This window comes from Dermacentor albipictus, chromosome 7 (genome assembly GCF_038994185.2).
Source record: "Dermacentor albipictus isolate Rhodes 1998 colony chromosome 7, USDA_Dalb.pri_finalv2, whole genome shotgun sequence".
NCBI lineage: Eukaryota > Metazoa > Arthropoda > Arachnida > Ixodida > Ixodidae > Dermacentor > Dermacentor albipictus.
Window position 1 is genome coordinate 26,671,351 of NC_091827.1, and position 18,598 is coordinate 26,689,948.

At 43.2% G+C, this 18,598-nt stretch overlaps 1 protein-coding gene across 6 annotated transcripts in view; it reads right to left on the bottom strand.

Annotated features, from left to right (window-relative positions):
• The window catches only part of LOC135919284 (protein cappuccino-like), a 42,763-nt gene that overhangs the window by 13,902 nt on the left and 10,263 nt on the right, over positions 1–18,598 (bottom strand). For 4 of the 6 annotated variants that reach the window (XM_070521796.1, XM_070521797.1, XM_065453022.2 and 1 more), the window contains 14 exons: positions 17,822–17,883; positions 16,919–17,011; positions 16,311–16,634; positions 14,657–15,047; positions 11,652–11,772; positions 9,946–10,081; positions 7,942–8,029; positions 6,897–6,958; positions 5,762–5,971; positions 3,719–3,791; positions 1,582–1,655; positions 1,439–1,498; positions 1,341–1,370; positions 315–435 (listed from right to left, as the gene is read on the bottom strand). In XM_070521796.1, the coding sequence (XP_070377897.1) occupies positions 315–435; positions 1,341–1,370; positions 1,439–1,498; positions 1,582–1,655; positions 3,719–3,791; positions 5,762–5,971; positions 6,897–6,958; positions 7,942–8,029; positions 9,946–10,081; positions 11,652–11,772; positions 14,657–15,047; positions 16,311–16,634; positions 16,919–17,011; positions 17,822–17,883 (1,845 nt within the window). Of the gene's footprint in view, positions 1–314; positions 436–1,339; positions 1,371–1,438; positions 1,499–1,581; positions 1,656–3,718; positions 3,792–5,761; positions 5,972–6,896; positions 6,959–7,941; positions 8,030–9,945; positions 10,082–11,651; positions 11,773–14,656; positions 15,048–16,310; positions 16,635–16,918; positions 17,012–17,821; positions 17,884–18,598 lie in introns of all 6 variants that reach the window. The other 2 variants (XR_011507354.1, XM_065453023.2) reach the window with 2 other exon arrangements.

Consider the following 18,598-nt stretch of genomic DNA (forward strand, 5'->3'; position numbering starts at 1 on the left):
CCGATTAATCGTTAATTTATTAGCTAAAGAAATACGACTGTTATGACAACTACGAAATACACCTGGTACAAAACATGACACCCCACAGTTATTCCTGGCTAAAGAAAGATATCCTATCACAACCTCCAGAGATAAAATGTAGCCTGTCGAAACCCCCACATAACCTTTAAAAATTTTTTTGTCTGTGTATGGTCCTGCTTGTCGCTAGAGACTTGTTTCGAAATTTGAAAGCTTTGAGAAGAACTTTATCCCACTTTACGAAGCAAACACAACAGCATATGCCTTGACGAGAGGGTTCGAAAATTAGCACTCACTCTTGATCTGGGCATCGAGCTTCTTGAGATCCGCCCTGATGTCATCGAAATTGACGAGTCCAGCTCGCTCCATGTCGGTCGGCTCAGGTAGCGGAAATTTCGCCTTCTCCTGGGAAACGTCCTGCAGCAACAAGAATGCAGCACAATGAAAAAAAAATTTCTTCAGAGATGTTAATTTCACATGACTATTGTTTTACTTGTGCAACGAAGACACGTCATCAAAATAAAGCGAAAGACAAGTTGAGTTGCCTGCAACACTCCTAAACATCCAACAAATATAAACCTGGGAAGCAAAAATAGTGAGAGGTCCAAACTCTTGTCAGAAGATTTAAGCTTTTTCGATCAAATGCAACAAACTTCACTCAAATCGGTTCAGCAATTGAATACTAATGCAGCCACTTGTGCGTTTAAAATTTATTTTAATAAAAATTGCAGTTCACCACAAGCTAAAGTTTCTTAACTTGCCTCTCTAAAGCCTCCCACTGTGGCTAGCATTTCCAGACAGTTTACTGGTTCTTCATACTCGTTACGACTAAACCATGATTTAGAACAAGAAGCTTCCTCTAGGTTTCAGAAAGCAATGCGCATAAGTCTGAACTATGTTAGCTACATTGTACAGCCACTCTTTAAATTTCAATCATGAGGCGATCATGTTATTTACGATTAGTTGAACCCGATAATTGTACGATACCTCCTACAAAGTTAGTTTTCAAAATTCAACTGAAGTTATGAAACAGCTGAAATAATACCCCAGCATGTTTCTGTTAAAGGTTCCGAACTGCACACATTTGCATATGAATGCACACATGCAAATACATACAGAAACTTCAGATACGTCCTTCATATAGAAGATGCACGTTTAGGCACGTCTCGTAAGTTAATACAGATGTGCTCAGCAACAGTAAACTAGACTAGTGGCAATGGCACACCTTACTAGTGGCACAAAAAAATGTTAACTGTGTTAGGGAATGCGGCACCGACACTAGACGAGAAAAACACGTGAGTGCGTTGAGCACTGTACTTAACATTAACAGCACAAGGATTCTCTGGAGGCAGCTGCAAGTATACAAGGGAGAGTTGCAATGAACAGTTCAGTGCCAGGATATGCGTTTCAAAGTCCTTACCTCCTGGAACTTGCTTATATAGACTCTGACAATGTAGTGAAGAAGAGTCAAAGAGTTGTCCTGGAAGATGAAAACAAAAAGATATGTCAGTCTCACCTGCAGTGAGACCAACACCAACAAGCTGGCATGCGCAATCGACCAACCTTGCTCTTGACGTCCTTCAACTTGGCCAGGATCTCGAGGCCAAAGCCATCAGCTTGTCCACGACTCCTATTCCCTGTGACACAAGCGTTCCACTGTTGGAAGCCTCGTGCATTTGCACACCACGCCACAACGAATGAATTCAGGCAATCTCTTGCAGGTAGAGGTGTGAGAACATTCACTACTTTGAGTTTAAATAAAAAGCCTTTACTTATTTGACTTGTATTCGATTTGAGAAAGTATGCTATTCATTACCGTTGAATGCTTGCTTCTGCTCGAAAATAACCATCTCTGCTGTGATTCTAAGTGCGGAGATGAAGCTTACTTTTGAGTATTCCCGACAAGATACAAGTTTCAATGAGCTACGAATCTTGAACATCATGCTGAAGTTAAACATAACCCTCTGCCTACAAAAATTACTATCATAAGCCCCTTTTGATCACAGAATAATGCAAAACAATGGCATTTTAAGAGGTACGCTGTCAGGTTTGATCAGAATTTTGATTTTTGCTCTGTATCATGGCTGTTAAATAGCGTTCTTTCTCGCATCAGAACATCTTCAACTTAATTAGTGCACTTACCTGTAACAAATCTTTTTTCTTGAGATAATACATAATTTTATATTCATAACCTATTATTTTTACAAATATAACAACTCGCCTAACATGACTAATGTTTGTGCTAGAAGTGCCAAACTTTCTCCAAAATTAGTGCCAGTTTTCCAGAAGAATAGATAAATTTGGACACCTCCTTAGCAACACTCAATTACATTTTGTTACTTAAGGACATAAGAGAACACTTACTGAAGCCTCCGAGAAGAATAAAGGGATTTGAGAGGTTCAACTTTTTTGAGAGTTAAAACCAAACGAAGTAAACCAGACAGTGAACCCAGTGAAAGTACAGGGGAAATTAGCTATGCTTAATTGAATGTATAAAGAAAAGGCAAGAAAGAAGTGAAAACGGACCTTATGTTTGGCAGCACAACACCATAACCACTACAAGCTACCATAGCGGGTTGCATTACCAATTACCTTACTGTGACCCCCACCCGCACATCCACTTTTTGGGGAAAGAGGGAGGGGGGGGGGGGGGGGGCATTTGCGTATGTGTACTAGATCTAGCCCTGGGAGAGTGAGCCCGCACCGCTGAAGGCAGCAGATGTGGAACATTCAACTTCAGGCATCTTAGGAGCACGCTAGTTGCCCAATAAACCCTTGTATGCCATCGTGAGGCATCTCAAGGCTGCCAAATTCAAGTACCTTGCTATAATGCAATAAGCGAGAAGAATAACACCTGAGGAGCTCAATGTTTGTTGGTATTCAGTTGCATAATAGCACTGCAGAATGGCATTCAGTAGCCCATAATATAATGTTATTCAGGTGGTTTATGTAGCCTACAAAACTTCATATGTATATGTAGGCCTATTAGTGTATCGGTCTAAGAATCAATGTTGCAAACACATCACTGGCTTTCACACCGATACACCCAATAGAGCTGTTCGACTGATACACTAATATACATATTAGACTAATACACTAATAAACTGTATCAGCGTCAATAACCTAATAGCCTATTAGATTTTGTATAAAAATTGGTGCTTGTGATAACGCAGGGAGGCAGGGGTTCGCCACGCATCACTTTTTTTTGGTGCAAAAGAACAACCCACCATGTGGTTGAAGCTTGGCAGGTTGTCTACATCACAGATGCTTGTTTTCACATCAATAGAACTTACGGGTTCCGTCAGTGGGTCTTGCTTATACTGTACAGACATAAATTACTATCCATAACTTTTTCTTTAATAAGTTGTGCACTGGCTGGTGATCTCTCTTTCTCTCTCTCTCTCTCTCTCTCAGAGCATGCAGTCCATTTATTATGAACATTGGGACATAAACAGGCGCTCTGCGGTGCTTAAGTTCATTACAGGCAGGCTCAACTGTGTAGCTCAACTATATATGCTTTTAACTAATGTCGAATATAACCGATATATTTGCGAGAGATGCACTTTTGTTACAACAAGGTCCGACAACAGTCTTAACTCGACCGGCCACTAGCCAACGTAGGCTATCAGTCCACGCAGTTTTCCATGCAACTATTCGATAAAAAGGAATGAGTCAGTAGCAAAAGGCTTAGGCAGCTTACCTCCGTTCATGTAGTTGCCTAGAGCCAATATAAGCCCCAGGATAGTGCGCACCTCTTTACTGTGTAATAATGCCTGCAGCAGCGAAAAAAAAAAAATGAAAAGACAGCTCGAGTCAGTGTGTAATTAGCATACAATCAAACGTGAACAATTCTGAAACTACTTCAATACGTAATTCCATTTCCAGGTTCACCTACACTTTTAACAGTGGCTTAAATCAGACTCCTGAGACAAACACTTGGTACTATGTTCTATGTCTGAAAACTGGCTACAGGGTGATTACATATTGCACTTCCGTGTAATTATGCATAACAGACGTTCTGACCAGTTATCTGTTTGCATTTCAATTTACACAGATGGCATACATCTCTGAACTACAGCTGTCCCTGCAATGCCAGAGTCAATATCATTCAAGGGGATTCTGAAGAGGCTAACCTAACTAACTGCGGCAAAACCTACAAACAACAAGAATAACTCTTGAGGTGTCGCTCTCTCAACTCTTATTGTGGGCTCTGCAGTGCTCAGGAAAATTTGGACACTGCCCAGAAAGGTTACAGCAGGTTTCCCATTGGAGTTGAGTCGTCTAGAGGTAACCCATCTTTTTCTACTACCAACCTTGTTTAAAACAAAAAAGGATAGGCATCGTGCTAAGAGGCAGGAATACAACGCCATAGATCAGAAAACAAACAGGGGTAGTCGATATTCTAGTCAACACCAGAAAAAAAAAAAAGCAATGGGCCTGGACAGGCCATGTAATGCATAGGGCAGATAACCATACAGTGGTCTATTAGAGTTACAGAACAGCTGCCAAGGGAAGGTAAGCGCAGTCAAAGACGGCACAGAACTATGTGGTGTGATGAAATTAAGGAATTCGCAGGCACAATTTCGAATCAGCTTGCTCAAGACAGAGATAATTTGAGATTACTGAACAAGGCCTTCGTCTTGCAGCTGACATAAATTTGGCGGACAAGTGACCACTTCCTTTGCACATCTTTATTTTAAAGCGTTCAGTTAAGACGTAAACACCTCTATTTTAAGTAGTTTCCGTGCAGTTCTTTCTGTACTGGGCAAGTCAAGTGACATACCTGAGCAATGCATTACATGTGAAACAGGTTTTACTGAAGGACATGATGCAGTACAATGCACACGTGGTTGCATCGTTGTGCTGCATTATGCCCTTGAAGGGTCAATGACACCTAATTTAAAAACTACAATACAATAAAAACTACAAACTCAAACTACAATAAACTGCACTCGTCCCACAGCAAACTTGCAAAATTTCAGTGCTTTCAGTACCATAAAAAATTCATAGTCGAATATTATAGTCGAACCGTACAGCAGCCTGGCAACACTGACAGGTGACGAAATCAAGCCCGTTCTCCGCGGTCCACGTCCACTGTATACATACGGTTTTGTTTTCACATGTGCGTCTCAGCAGTCAGCCCGAGATAGTTTGTGAAGGAATTCGCTGGCCTGTGCTGATTTTACTGTGCGAGTGAAAGAATTGAAAGCAAGATGCGACAGTGATGCTCTTGCTGCACCGCTGGGGGTCAGAGTATGCGGAGCAAGACATCCAATGTGGTTTCGGACCATTTCAGGGCAGACGACACAACGGTGACCCCAAAATTCTTGACATTGCACAAGCCATACCAAAATAACAGTCAGTATCTGTAGGTGGGAGGAGCTTGGAGGCAGCGATCCTAAATTGACTATTTACGGGTTAAAAAAGCACTCCGAGAGCCTAGTTTTATTTTTATTTTCAGGCGTCTGAGTATACTGTCCCCACCCTCTTGTCTACGTTAAAATATCATGGCCCCTTCAGTGCAAGTGCAAATTATCCCATCAACATGTTCTCCCACAAGATTCTGCCAATCATGTTTTCACACAAACAGTTAGTGCCACTTCAGCGGTTACTTGGGATGCGAGCTAGTCAAGCTGCGCAAGAAGCAAATTCCATTTCTGTATTCGACAATAAATTCATTTCAACGTTATGTAGTTATACTCCCAGTCATCGAACTTGAGCACTACCCCACCCCGCATGTCACCTGGCATGTCATCTTGAGGTTGTTCAGCTTGTTCTCCACAGCGCTAATGGCCTCCGTGTAGGTTGACTGGAACATGATGCATCCGACACGGTCGGCATACTCCGGAATGCGAGACAGATCGAGCAAGAAGCGCTCCGGCTTGTCTAACGGAATGTCGGGCTTCACAGCTAGGTGGTCCTGGATCAGCTTCAGCTCCTCATTTGTCGGGCGCTGCACGAAGCATAATACAGGGTACAGTCACTGATAAATAATTTAGACGTGCTCAATTACTCGGTGAAGTTTATTTCTAGGCAAACTCCATTTTTCTCAGTACATGTGAAACGCAGAAATACTCTCCTTTGACAAGCTGTGTACAGACCTTAATAAAATGTATCATGTAAGTGTTGAAGCCGAGTTCTACTGACCATAGAAAGCAAAACGTTGATTTAGAGCCTCAAAAGAAAAAAAAGTTTCTAAATATCGGCAAGTTTAAAAACAAATTGTAGCACACAGTTCACAAATCCTTAACTCTGCACTATAAGCTGCAACTGCCAGAGCATCTGAAGTGCACAAATTTTGAATACGAGCTGACAGCTCACAGGAAATTGTTAGTGCCTGCAAAGGTTTTGCACAAAAGATCTACTGACAAATAAGTCGTACATTTCAGAGCAGCATATAATACACCAGCCTTGTTCCCTTTAGATGTCTCAAGAGGTACAGATCACTCAGTACATATATTGTTTCTATTGCCAGGCTAGAGTTGCAAACTTGATGCAAGAGGTTCCAAAAATATTGCAATTCTCAAGAATTTCCTTTAATAGATTGACAATTGAAACAATTATTTCAAACAGACAGCAGACTTTAGCTTTCTTTTTAAGTGCAACAAACTATTAAATTTGGCATTTTACGGATGCCAAGCAAAATGTTTTCTTTGTTCTCGTGTATTTAAACCGGAGCTCTCGAGCTAAAGCTTGCTCTTACAGCATTCTTAATTAGTGCCACTTGAGGCCCCCGTTGCTGTAATGTGACAAATGGCGTTTTTGTTGCATGCACTTGTGCTCAACAGCTCTACGACAAGTGAATGTGACAGGTAAAAACAGTTGTTACGCATGAAGTGCTTTTTTCACATGAAAGATACATTATAGAACAGGCTTACAATTTCATAAAGTGCTTGAAGTGTGTCCAAGCTCACGACCGATGTGTCGAAGTTGTAGATGGCTGTAACAAACAATAATACCCGATAACAATGGTGAATCGCAACGGGAAAAGAGGCCAGGACAGCCTATACCAACAGTAGGTCCCGACATGCGATAGATGTACGATCTCTGCACGCTTTCAGATTTTCAATGCACAAAAGCATCGAGCTTCCTAGGTGAGAAATCGAATCCCCAATTTTGGGCCCCGTGTTGTTTAACACGGTGAATGATCCCCGGATTTGCATTTAACAGTGTTTTGACATCTAGGAGAAATAATGCGGGTGCCCTTTCAAACACAGCACACTCTTCAATAAACAGAATAACGCACAGCCAACCCCCGAGAAAAAAATGTCAAGCTGGCTTTCCCACAATGCAACATGGCAGCTGACTGACTGCCAATATGCAGACAGCAGCGCATTGTTCCTGCTTTCTTGCACTTGTTCCCATCATATCTAATCCGTGAAAGTAGAAACAATGCACTGGCTGTCCAGTAATCACCATTTGAACAACCTGCTCGACATTGTAATGGCAATGATGAACCGCCCAGTGCCAAAACGGAGTCATGAATCTTACTCTATAGGGTGTAAGCTTGTGCCAAGGAAAACAAGCATCACTCAAAGCACGACTACAGCAGCGAGCAAGTCGTCGGTCATTGAAATTTAAATTGCGGGTCAATTCAGTCTTATAACACAAGCGTCAGCGCACATTCTAGACTAATAGCTGGTGTTTCCCCACTTTCAAGAACGCACAACACTAGTCCTGTTGTGTGCCCTGTCTGGTAGCTACAGCATCAGCGACCAAATTAACAAAAATGCAGAATAGCCCTTTCAGTTACGTTATGCTTTTACTGAGACATCTCAGCCCAATTTGTATCAGCTAAGGAACATGCTTACTGCAAAAAAGGCAAACAGAAGCATGTAGAAACATGAACAATGGACTCATGTCATCGTTCCCATTTCTTTAGCCTTGTTTTTATTCTTTCTAGAGGCAAAAAGCTTGGCTTACCATTCTCCACGTCGCTTATTTCGAGGCGAAGGCTTGATATCAGTATGCCAACGTTTTGTGATCGTTTCTGATCAAGAAGCTTCGCCACCTACAAGGACAAAAGAAATTACGTTCGAGTAAGCAATGTTTATTCAATTTATGCATGCAATAACAGAGCAACTGTTTTGCAGGAGTTTAAAAGCAGCATTGAGAACTTAGCTGGTAGCTTAGGCATTACTGTTTTTATTTAAATGTCAAACCTCCCCACGAAACCAAGTGCATATGCTTGATGCTTAAGGACTGTTCCATTGAAACTGCAATGCAAAATTTGTTCACTTGCAGTCAGAAGTACACAATCTTCATTAAAGCAAACAGGGAAAACTAAAGATTTAATTGAGATATGCTACATTAAAGCTTCCTTTTTTATGTGCAGTCGGCTTCAAAAGCTTATGGAGCAAGGGCTCCGCAAGCTCTAGGCAGCTTGTACCCGCATATCAGACAACCCTATGTTGATCACAAATACTAGCACAGCTCGCAATCTGAAACCAGGCCGAATGCTTACGCTGCAAAAATATTCAGCTTTTTCTTGGATTATGCAGTCTGTAAACTTTTGCTGCTGGCCATAGAACTTATAAAAACAGCAAAGGAGCCAGGCATATGTGCTCACTATGGCAAAAGAGCATTACGCTTTGTTTTATACCTAGCATGCAATGATACAATGGCTAGAGAAACTTCTCCGACCGTTTGCATTCGTGCCCCAAAAATAGTGTCAGATGTGAAAGAACTAAGTAGGTATGTGTTATGTAATTCCATGCAAACGTAAGTCTCATGCTTTAATGTCACAAAATATGACACAATTAATATATGATAGGCATCACAGGCCTTAAGCTATTTTTACCACCAAGCCAGCAAAATGACACCTTTCTGCAATCAGCTGCCATAGCTTGTGCACGCGACCAAAATAATACCGTGGCACTTCAAATACTGACAGCCCAAAGGCGTACAATAATTACACAGTCTGACGTAAGTGATAGTTCTAATACAGCAGAATCTGATTAAATGAAAATCACTTATATGGAATGGCTGCTTAAATGAAGCAGCCTTATGTTTGGTAGGTTTTGTTCCAGGCAATAAAAAAAAATATTTTCTTAAACTTTGCTTAAGTGTAACTAAAAATATTGAAAATAAAATTGAGTGCCCCATCTCCACAGCATGGCAACAGGAATTGCTGTTCCCCATTTCCTTTTCGCATTTTCTTGCCACTTCCTACATTATCGCCAAGGCAGCTTTTGCTGGTTTTTGTTGGTGCAGAGGTTAGCATGGCTCTAATGCGACTGTGTAGTGGCTGTGCTTTCTTTGTGCTGGCAACGTCGCCAAACCAAGAGTTTGCAATGGCTGCATGAAAATGCCCGCACAATGCGCTCACGCTTGAGATGAAGATCAAAGTTATCGGTGACTTCAAGAGTGATGCATCCCTAAAATGGCCACATTCTTTGACTACATGACTGTTTTACTTTTTTTTCTGTAATTATGTTCTGTGTTGCTAGCTCTAGTCAGTGGCTGTGTGCAAGAAGAAAATTTGTAAGGACGTTTGTAATCAAACGTGCTACACCTATGACCTGCTGTTGGCAATACAGTATCTACCTCTTTCAAAAGAGCACCTTGTGTACCTTGAGCTCGGTCTCTCGGTAAATGGAACTCCTGATAAACTGAACTTATTTCCCTGGTGCCACGAGGTACCGTTTAACGGGAGCCCACTATATACGAGGTAGTAATAAGGGTAGAATGTATCACAGATCAAGCACAGAACTGCGAGACACTTGAAGTGAGACTTCCATGGCCAGAATGGTTGCGTAGCTTTCGCAGCGTTGCCTGCTGAGTGTGAAACAGGAGTATAGGCTAGTATCAACGCATGGAAATGAGCTCGCATTATGGCTTCACATGTATACGAAAATGTGTTGCATTCTCAAAGAAGAAAAAAAATGGTGCGCCTCAAAGCAGCCGATGGGCACAGCGACGTGGTACCTGCTTAGTCTTTTGCTTGGCACTTTTCGTTTTGGCCGTGGGCTTTTTCTCCTGAACCTGCCTCGAGAACAAGTTTTCGAACTCGTCCCAGTCAGTAGGGGGAGTCTCCTCCAGGCTCTCCCACAGTGTCTTCTGCCTGGAACAGGAGAGGATCGACAAGATCGAGAGAATGGCTTTCCAAAGTTCCGGTACTCAAGCACCAAACTGCTGCCCTTCAGCACGAGTAAATGTAATTACTAAGGATAGTGTCCTTTCACACCTTACGAGCATTTCACCTCGCAAGAAGCGCATGTTGCTGCGTAGTCAAACTTAGTCATCCAGCATGAAATTACCTTCATTGCATCACACGTTCATTACAATCATGTTTATTTAATACATACTGCTAGCCTTATATATAAGGCTGTAGCAGGGTCGGGGCACAAATACAACTGTGGAAGTGGTATCAAACATGGTTAACAGGTTCTGTTAATAACAATTCCAAATATTATGGACAAAGAATAAAGGTAGTACAGGCACTTTCCTGCAAGTCATGTCAATGCATGCAATTCATATACACGAAGGTATTAATAGCACTATAAACATAAAAATTAACTTACCACGGAAAATTACTGAAATGAAAAACACCAATACATACATTTAATTTTTCAAGCTAAAGTAGTAAAGAAATATAATTGGTTAGTCTTGAGACAAACACATCAGTTGTACTATCAACAACATGTTCAGTATGCAGGTAGTGCATTCCATTCTGTCATTGTCCGTTGGAAAAATGAGAACTTAAATGTATTATTGTGGAATCTATGCTCTTTCAAGTGTCTACTATGTTTTGTTCTGTGTATTCATGATATGAAGATATGAATGGGGAAAATTTTACATTTCTTTTGTTATAACCAATATACAACACTTTGAGTGAGACACTTGGAGCGAGACTTCCGTGGCCACAATGGTTGCATAGCTTTCGCAGTGTTGCCTGCTAAGTCATATTTCTGTTCATTATACCCGAGGTTTGTCTTACTGCCTTGTCGTCAAACAAACCTGGACAGTCATACGATGGCCGACCACTGGAAGCCTGAAGATTGTGTGGGGGAGAGTGGGGGGGGAGCGCTGGGTTAACATTGGCAACTTGGGGTTCCTAATTACACGCCTAAATAGATGAGTCTTTTTTTCAGTCTACCCCATGATAATATAGCCAATAATCTAAGCCGCGACCTCATGCCTGGCCACATCCACTAGGCCACTGTGACAGGTGAACTACTAACTACGTATTGGAAACTGAACCTAAGGCATATGACATACATGTGAAATTGTGAAAAAAATAACTTTTTTTACATGCAACCATCAATTCTATTGTCCAATACCATTGCAATGATACTCCTTTTCACTAGCAAGGTGATCAATGCCTACAGATCAGCATGTACACTATGTATTTGTGATGCTACATACACACTTTGTTCGACATAAAAAATTAATTTGGCAGCCCCATAATGTGTTGTATTCATTATGCTAGAAGTGGGAGAAGTAGCTCAATCAAGAGCCACATCACAAGTGTGTACAACATGGCACTCAACTCATCTAGTTGGTTCGACGGCTTGTGGAGATCTAAGTCTACAAATGGGCTTGTGCAAGCCCTGTGCCAGACATATTGTCAGCCCACACAAGACGAAAAGAAGACGTCTACTAGAAGACTACGTGCATGCTGCGTTACGCACTCTGCAGTCTTTTCTGGGCTCTCCGGCAAAGCAGCCGCAGGCTGCTTCGCCGTGGGCACTTGAATCCTGGTCCAGTAGAGGGGCTTCATCGCCGCCTTGGGGTTGACAGGTTGCTTGCGGGCTGCACAAGATTGGGCGCATCAAGTCATCCGTTATCTCAAAGGTGACGAAACGCTGCGGTATCAGAACAAGAAAAGCAATGAAAATGCAGCGTGAAGCCAGAGCATGCGCATTGCATTGCCGAAAACAGCCTATACGTGCAAAACAATGAAGAGAAAAAAGAAACTCGCAAGTGCTCATGCTACGGCTGAGTGACTATATTGCGATAGTGTTATCATAATTAGCCCACCCACACTTTTCGTTAAAGTGCCTCACTTTTTTTTTCTATAAATGAAGGTCTTCGACCTTAAAACCACAGAAAAACATACATGAAAGCCTTGAAGCACCCTAAATAGTTTACTGCTATAACAGCTTTTTAACGAAGCTGTTTGAGTGTTGTATTCCACAAGAGGTGTCGCAACGTCATGACGCAGAAGGAAGTCGCATGCAAGCAGGACATCGTAACATTTTGGCACTCAGAACAGCTCGCTCAATTGTCAGCTATGCTGCTCCATCGGGTAACGCAATCAAAAAGCAGCATAGCATACAGCCGAGCAAGCCGGAGCAACTGCCAAAACATCCAGACTTGACAACCTTCGAACATGAAAAATGCAACAGTTTTAGCCAAGAAATACAAAAATTTGGTAACATATACTAAAGATTAATTACACATGATGCTAAAGCCATTTATTAAAAGTTTGCAGGTTTTATTGTGTAGGGACGCTGTCAAGGGGCACTCTAATGTATATATTCACAGCTAGAATGGTATCCACTACAAATGTTTATTAAGCGCATTCATGCAATTTTCCTGAAACCCTGGCTGAATTTTTGGATGCCTTTAGATACTGATTTTATAAGTTGGTTTCACTGCTGCGTCGGTAGGTCTGTATAATCAATGGCTCTGAAGGTTATTAAAAAAAAAAAAATCAGTTAACGTCTGTATCTGCATTCTCTCGGAATAAGTTTTGCCCTAAACTAGGCATAAATGAATAAATCCCTATGTTATTGGTGTCTACACAGCAATTGCATAGCAGCTTAAGAAGCTAGCATTTTGCAATAAAATTTTTAAGTAGGCAGGTATGCATCACAATGTCCTGCTGCCACGCGACTGCCTTCAGTGTCATGACATCAAGACACACACACACCTTGACAGAAATGAAACCGAAGCTTGGTTCATCTTTTTTTATTCCACCCACAGGCAAATGGGGTTGCCGTGGCCAGGGCTCTGACCCATGACCTCATCCTAGGCAGCGGAATGCGACAGCCACTGATACGTTTGCTATTGGAGCCATACAGCAGCACAATAGGCGCATTGCAGCAGCAAGCACACAGACACGACGGATGTTCCGAGGGCACAGCGATGCAAGAAGCAAGGTATTTCTGGCTAGTAGCCATTACTTGACAACTCACACACTACAGTGCCAGCTACTGAAGAGGGCATTACAAGGTCCAGCCAGAGGGAGAAGAAACGAGAGGTCTGTGGTGAGTGAACATTGCAACCCTCCAATGGCATGACATGATTTCAAGATTTCTCGCAATACAGATTAACTCTAGCCTAACACAACAAAAGAAACTCAGCCATAAAGAATAAAGGGCAGGTTTGCATGAGAAGTCACAGCAACATGAACGTGCGAGCACACGGCCATCAATACCTGCAGCACCGTCTCGGGATAACCACATGGGCTATCGACAGGCCTCTTGCCATCTGGAATTGGACATGCATTTGATAACCCGGTGGTTTTGATGAGGCACTGCTGGAGGCATTGACGGCAACAGGCTTGTATGCCCCTGTTAACATATATCTCAGTTCTGTACACATGAAGCAAAAGGCAGGTGTGCTGCCATGCCCTGCAATGAAGGTTATATCAACATAAACAGAAACGCAAACAGGATAACATATAATGGTATAGGGGCACTATTTTAGGTATTGTATGTGTTTGCACTAGTGCTCTGGTATGCTGCTCTGGCATGCTGGCACTCTGGCATGCTACTTTGAGATTACATCAGGTTTAGAATCCAGCTGTGCAGCAACTGCACGTTGTAGACTGGCGAAATTACATGCTACAGGTATTCATTTGTTCTTTCCAGTGTTCATGTTACAATTTATGCCAATGGTAAACGCAGGCTGTATAATTTAATGCATTGTATTTCTTTACTGCTGAAAGTAGTGTTAAAAATTGTGTTTTGTGTGCCTTTTACTCTGCTCAAACCAATTTATTTTTGCGATAGGTTGCACGAGTCCTTGGGCCTAATCAAGCTGTTTCGCAACAGCTCTTTGGTGCCGGTACTCCCTGGAATGAATCTGTCATCTCTCGAAATAAAGCTGCCTTTGAAATTGATCGTAAGGCCTGCCCTGATAATGCATTTGGCTGTAGTACATAGGTTGAGCCTTCATCAAATCTATACGAGCTACTCCATGCCATCACAATATATAGTGCAACCTCGATAAATGGAAATTACTTAAATGTAACTGCCTCTTAAACAGTACACCATCCTCATCGTTGGTTGGTTTTGTATTCAGGCAATTGTATTGAGCTTTGCCTCTCAGTAAATGGAACTCCTGATAAATAGAACCTATTGCCCTGGTCTCTTGAGGTTCCATTTAAAGAAAGCCCACTGTATGTTGCTTGGTTGTTTCGTATGGTTCCTGTGGCACTCCCAACACTGCAGATGGCAAGAACGAGAGTTCTAATTCCCCAGGATGTTGGAACTTATGCCATGTCACAGGAACACCCTGAAATAGCCAGCAGTCAGCCTAGCAGTTGCAGGAAACATGGCCCATATACTTTTGATGAAGAGTATACGTCAATGTGAGAGAAAACACTGCAAAGAGCCCGCGACAGTCACCACAGCGAAAGAACTGCACGTCAACTAAACACAGAATGCATACATCATCTGGAGCTTACCTGCGGCATAGGCGTTGTGCCAGCCACCCACAGGAGGCGCCGGCATCGGCACTGGTCCCAGCCCCGGCGGGGGAGGAGGAGGGGGCGCCGGGGAGCCATGGACCGGTGCCACAAACGGGGGTAGGGGAGGTGGCGGAGGGGTCATGCCCATTCCTGGCAGAGGGGGAGGGGGTGGAGGCGTGGCCATGCCGGGAAAGGGGGGAGGCGGCGGTGGAGGAGGGGGCGTGGCCATGCCCATAAATGGGGGCGGTGGAGGCGGAGGAGGCGGCGGTGTGCAAGGAAATGGTGGGGGTGGGGGAGGCGGAGGAGGTGGAGGCGGTGGCACTGCCTGGGAGAGTGCGGTTGCCGTGGGCAGGCTGCCAGCGCTTGTCACTACCACGGTGGGCGGGGCCTACGAAGAGAGAATCCAAGAGTAGCATAAGGTCCTATGAAGTCGTAATACAACCTTGATGGCACCGAGTTTCCTGTAAGCTTTCTTTGAAGCCTCACAACTCGCTTTAGAGTTGATGGGGCAATTGCGTCCATCTCATTGGATTTCTTGAACCATGCAGAAGCCAATGACAGCCTGTTTCGCAATATCTGAGGCACTTTAATTTCGCAAATGTTTAAAGAAACATAAACCAGTTGAAACTTTCACAAAACCAGAAGCTCTCTAGGATTTCCAGCTCCACATCGTCATAGCAACACATCGTCATAGCGCTGAAAGTGAAAGTGTTCGAGATAAGCCTAAGGACAATGCTCATAGACTTAAGGGCGATTGAAGCCAGTGTAAATATTCTGCAAATATATTTTGTGCTTCTCCTAGTAACGTGTTGGAGGTATGGGCTCTACTACACACACGACAAAGCTCCGCAGAGGATGCTCCCTGGTTGCCTCTGCAGTGCTGACTCTAGAGAAGTATAACCCCGAGCGTTCAACTACCACGACCATCATCACCTCGGTACAACCACGAGACTTGGGTACCCTTTCCCACACCAACTGCATTGACATACATGAACAGCTACAGATGTCAAAGTTTACAAAAAAATTTTTGGTCTAATACTCACTCTGCTCTTTAAAGGGACATTAAAGAGAAACACTAAATCAGTTTGAACAGGTAATGTATTCTTTAAAAACTATTTTTGCCGATTTCGTGGTAAGAGGTGAAATTCTAGAAGAGAAAGTAAAAGCGGAACTTCCACTGTTCAAATTTTGCACCAAACCTTCAGCACCTGTATGTCAGGTTGACATGAATTTCAAAGTATTTTCTAATATTTTGACTGTCGTGCAGCAGTAGATTTCCCGAAACTTGCCAAGTTCAGTTTCTGGCTCCTTTAGCATGCAAAGTGCTCCATGCTTACCGACAAACAATTAACCAGGCCCGAGCAGACTCAAAATCCACGTAATGACAAGGTGGTACGGGAACGTCAAGGTAGCGGTGCCAGCCGTCTTGCTATCTAAACATTTTTCTCATTGGAAAGCCTCCTCTTCTCATAGTAAGAGTGACGTTTTTGTTGTTGTAGAAGCATAATTTATCAAGACAGCTCAGATTACTTTTCTTTTCAAAGGCTTCGGCAACCTTTAAACACGTGGCTTAGGAGTGCGTTAGTCGACCCTACACCACGGCCAAAACCTTTGACCGTTTCGAGATACAACCGTTACCCCAAACACTCACAAGCTGCTCGTCCGTCTGGCACTCCTGGTGACATGTGTCGACATGGGTCTGAGATTCCTGGGTCGAGTATTCCGCCTCGTCCGTCTGAACCATGCCCACCGCAAACCTCCACTGCGCCTGGACCCACTTATCACAGGTAGCCGATCCGGCGGTCTGCACTTCGCAAGACCGCAGCGCAGCGGAGAGGGTCTGGACTTCGCAAGACCGTTGCGACACCTGGGCCGTTGCGCGAGCGGGTGCCGGTGTCGTCGCCTGGGGTGCGTCTATGTCTCGCGCCTTCCTGGTCAGTTCTTCAATTCCGGCCAGGGTTTGGTACTTGTCGATCTGCAGGAGGAAAGACATTATGCAAGTCAAATGCACGTGCTGTAATATATGTGAAGCAAAGCATGAGGAGTGGTTAATTGAGTGCTACGAAACTAAACATGATGCACTTAGTCTCATCTTATGCAATGTGTAATCACATGCAATGCTGATGTCTGTGCACTGCAATATTCACACAAGCTACACCAAAAGTGCATACCGCGAGTTCATGCAAAACACACACTGAGATGTCGACAGCGATGTCGCAAGATGAAGTCCATTTGTGGCAATAATGCACACACACACACCTCTTGCTCCAGACGAACGACTTGACCCTCATAGTCCGTCAGCCTGGCAGCCTGCTCTCCTCGCAGAGAGAAGAGGGCCAGCTCGTGCGCTTTCTGCAACGTTTAGCAAAAAAAAACAGTGATTGGTTCCACAAGGCCAACTAAAGAATGAGACAGTCACTATAGCATGTGATTATTTGAAATGCCTTCACCACCGTGCGACACTGAAGATACACGAAGGAGTCTGCATGCTACGCATTCATTGCTGTCACTTTGCACAGCTGGCACGAAACGAGTAAAAAAATATTGCAAGCAATTTGACCCCATAAACCAGTTTTCTCTTTCAATGCAAAAGTAAAGAAAAAAAAATACTGAGAGTAAAACACTATTCCCATCGTTCGACGTATTTCTCTGCCATCAAAGCCATGCAACTGCAGCAATATGCCCATAATCTCTCTTTACATTGTTTGTGTCTTAAATTTAAAAGATTTTTTTTGTTTACCTTACCAGTTCATCTCATCAGAGGTTAAGCTTCACAATGGTGCACTGTATCTACGAGAAAAACTGAAAAAAGGACCCCGAAATGTGCAGCTTATCCGAAAATTCAGCTTCAGGTAATTATTCTTAAAGGCAATTTATAGAGTCACGCTCGACATATAGAGGATGAAAGGTTAGTTCAATGCACAAAGCTTGTTTCATCTATCAGTGATCCTTTTGAACCAACTGTAAACAAATTTCATTGCTGCAGGGATGGCGAGATTGAAAAGCTCAAAAAGAAAGAAGAAAGAAAGAGAAATAAAAAAGAAATCGAAGAGAAAGAAAGAAAGAAAGAAAGAAAGAAAGAAAGAAAGAAAGAAAGAAAGAAAGAAAGGAAAAGACGACACACTGCGAGAAAGCAAGCTTTGAGGTGTGAATAGAACAAACCTGCAGCTTTTCCAGCTCATTCCGGTGGGCCTTTTTCAAGCCCATGACCATCTGCTGCGCCTCTGCAAGACAAGTGTGAGATGAGAGCATTGCAACTCAAGTGTTATAACCTTCGCATATAAGTGACAATGCATTGCGCACGCACTGCAGCCCACCAAAATGACAGTTTCATGGAGGGCTGCGGTGTTTTGCAGGACTTGCGTCAAGCATGTGCTAGCAGTGAAACGTACCCTGAAGCTTCTTCAACAGGGATCTCATCGATATCGGAGGGATCAACAGTGGCTGATAAAGGGAAGCCTCAACCTGAGGCCAATGTTTGAACAAGGCAACTTTGGCTGGCACGCCAATGGCCACCTGCCAATTGACAGAGTGCCTGTGGCTCCAGTGAGGTGTCATGCCAGACACGCAAGGGCGAAAATACCCTTGAAAGCAATTACTCAAGACGCAGCCCTTCGACACAGTTCAGTGCTACTTGCTGGATTATATTCACAGACTTCATATTGTGTTGCACTGTGGTTGTAGACAAGATGCGGCAGCGCCTCTTGGATTATCGACAAAGCTCCACGAAATGAAGGTGCATGCCCTAAATTGCACCGTTGAATAACAAATCAAGTTTACCGGGGACTCCCATGTAATGACAACAGGCGATAAATAGCATGCGAATTTAAGAGCACATATTATATCACTGCTACGTCAGCCTTGACACAGTCAACTGCTTTGTTTTCCGCATGGCTTTGAAAAAGTGTTTCTGTGCAATATAAAAAGCACGTATAGTTT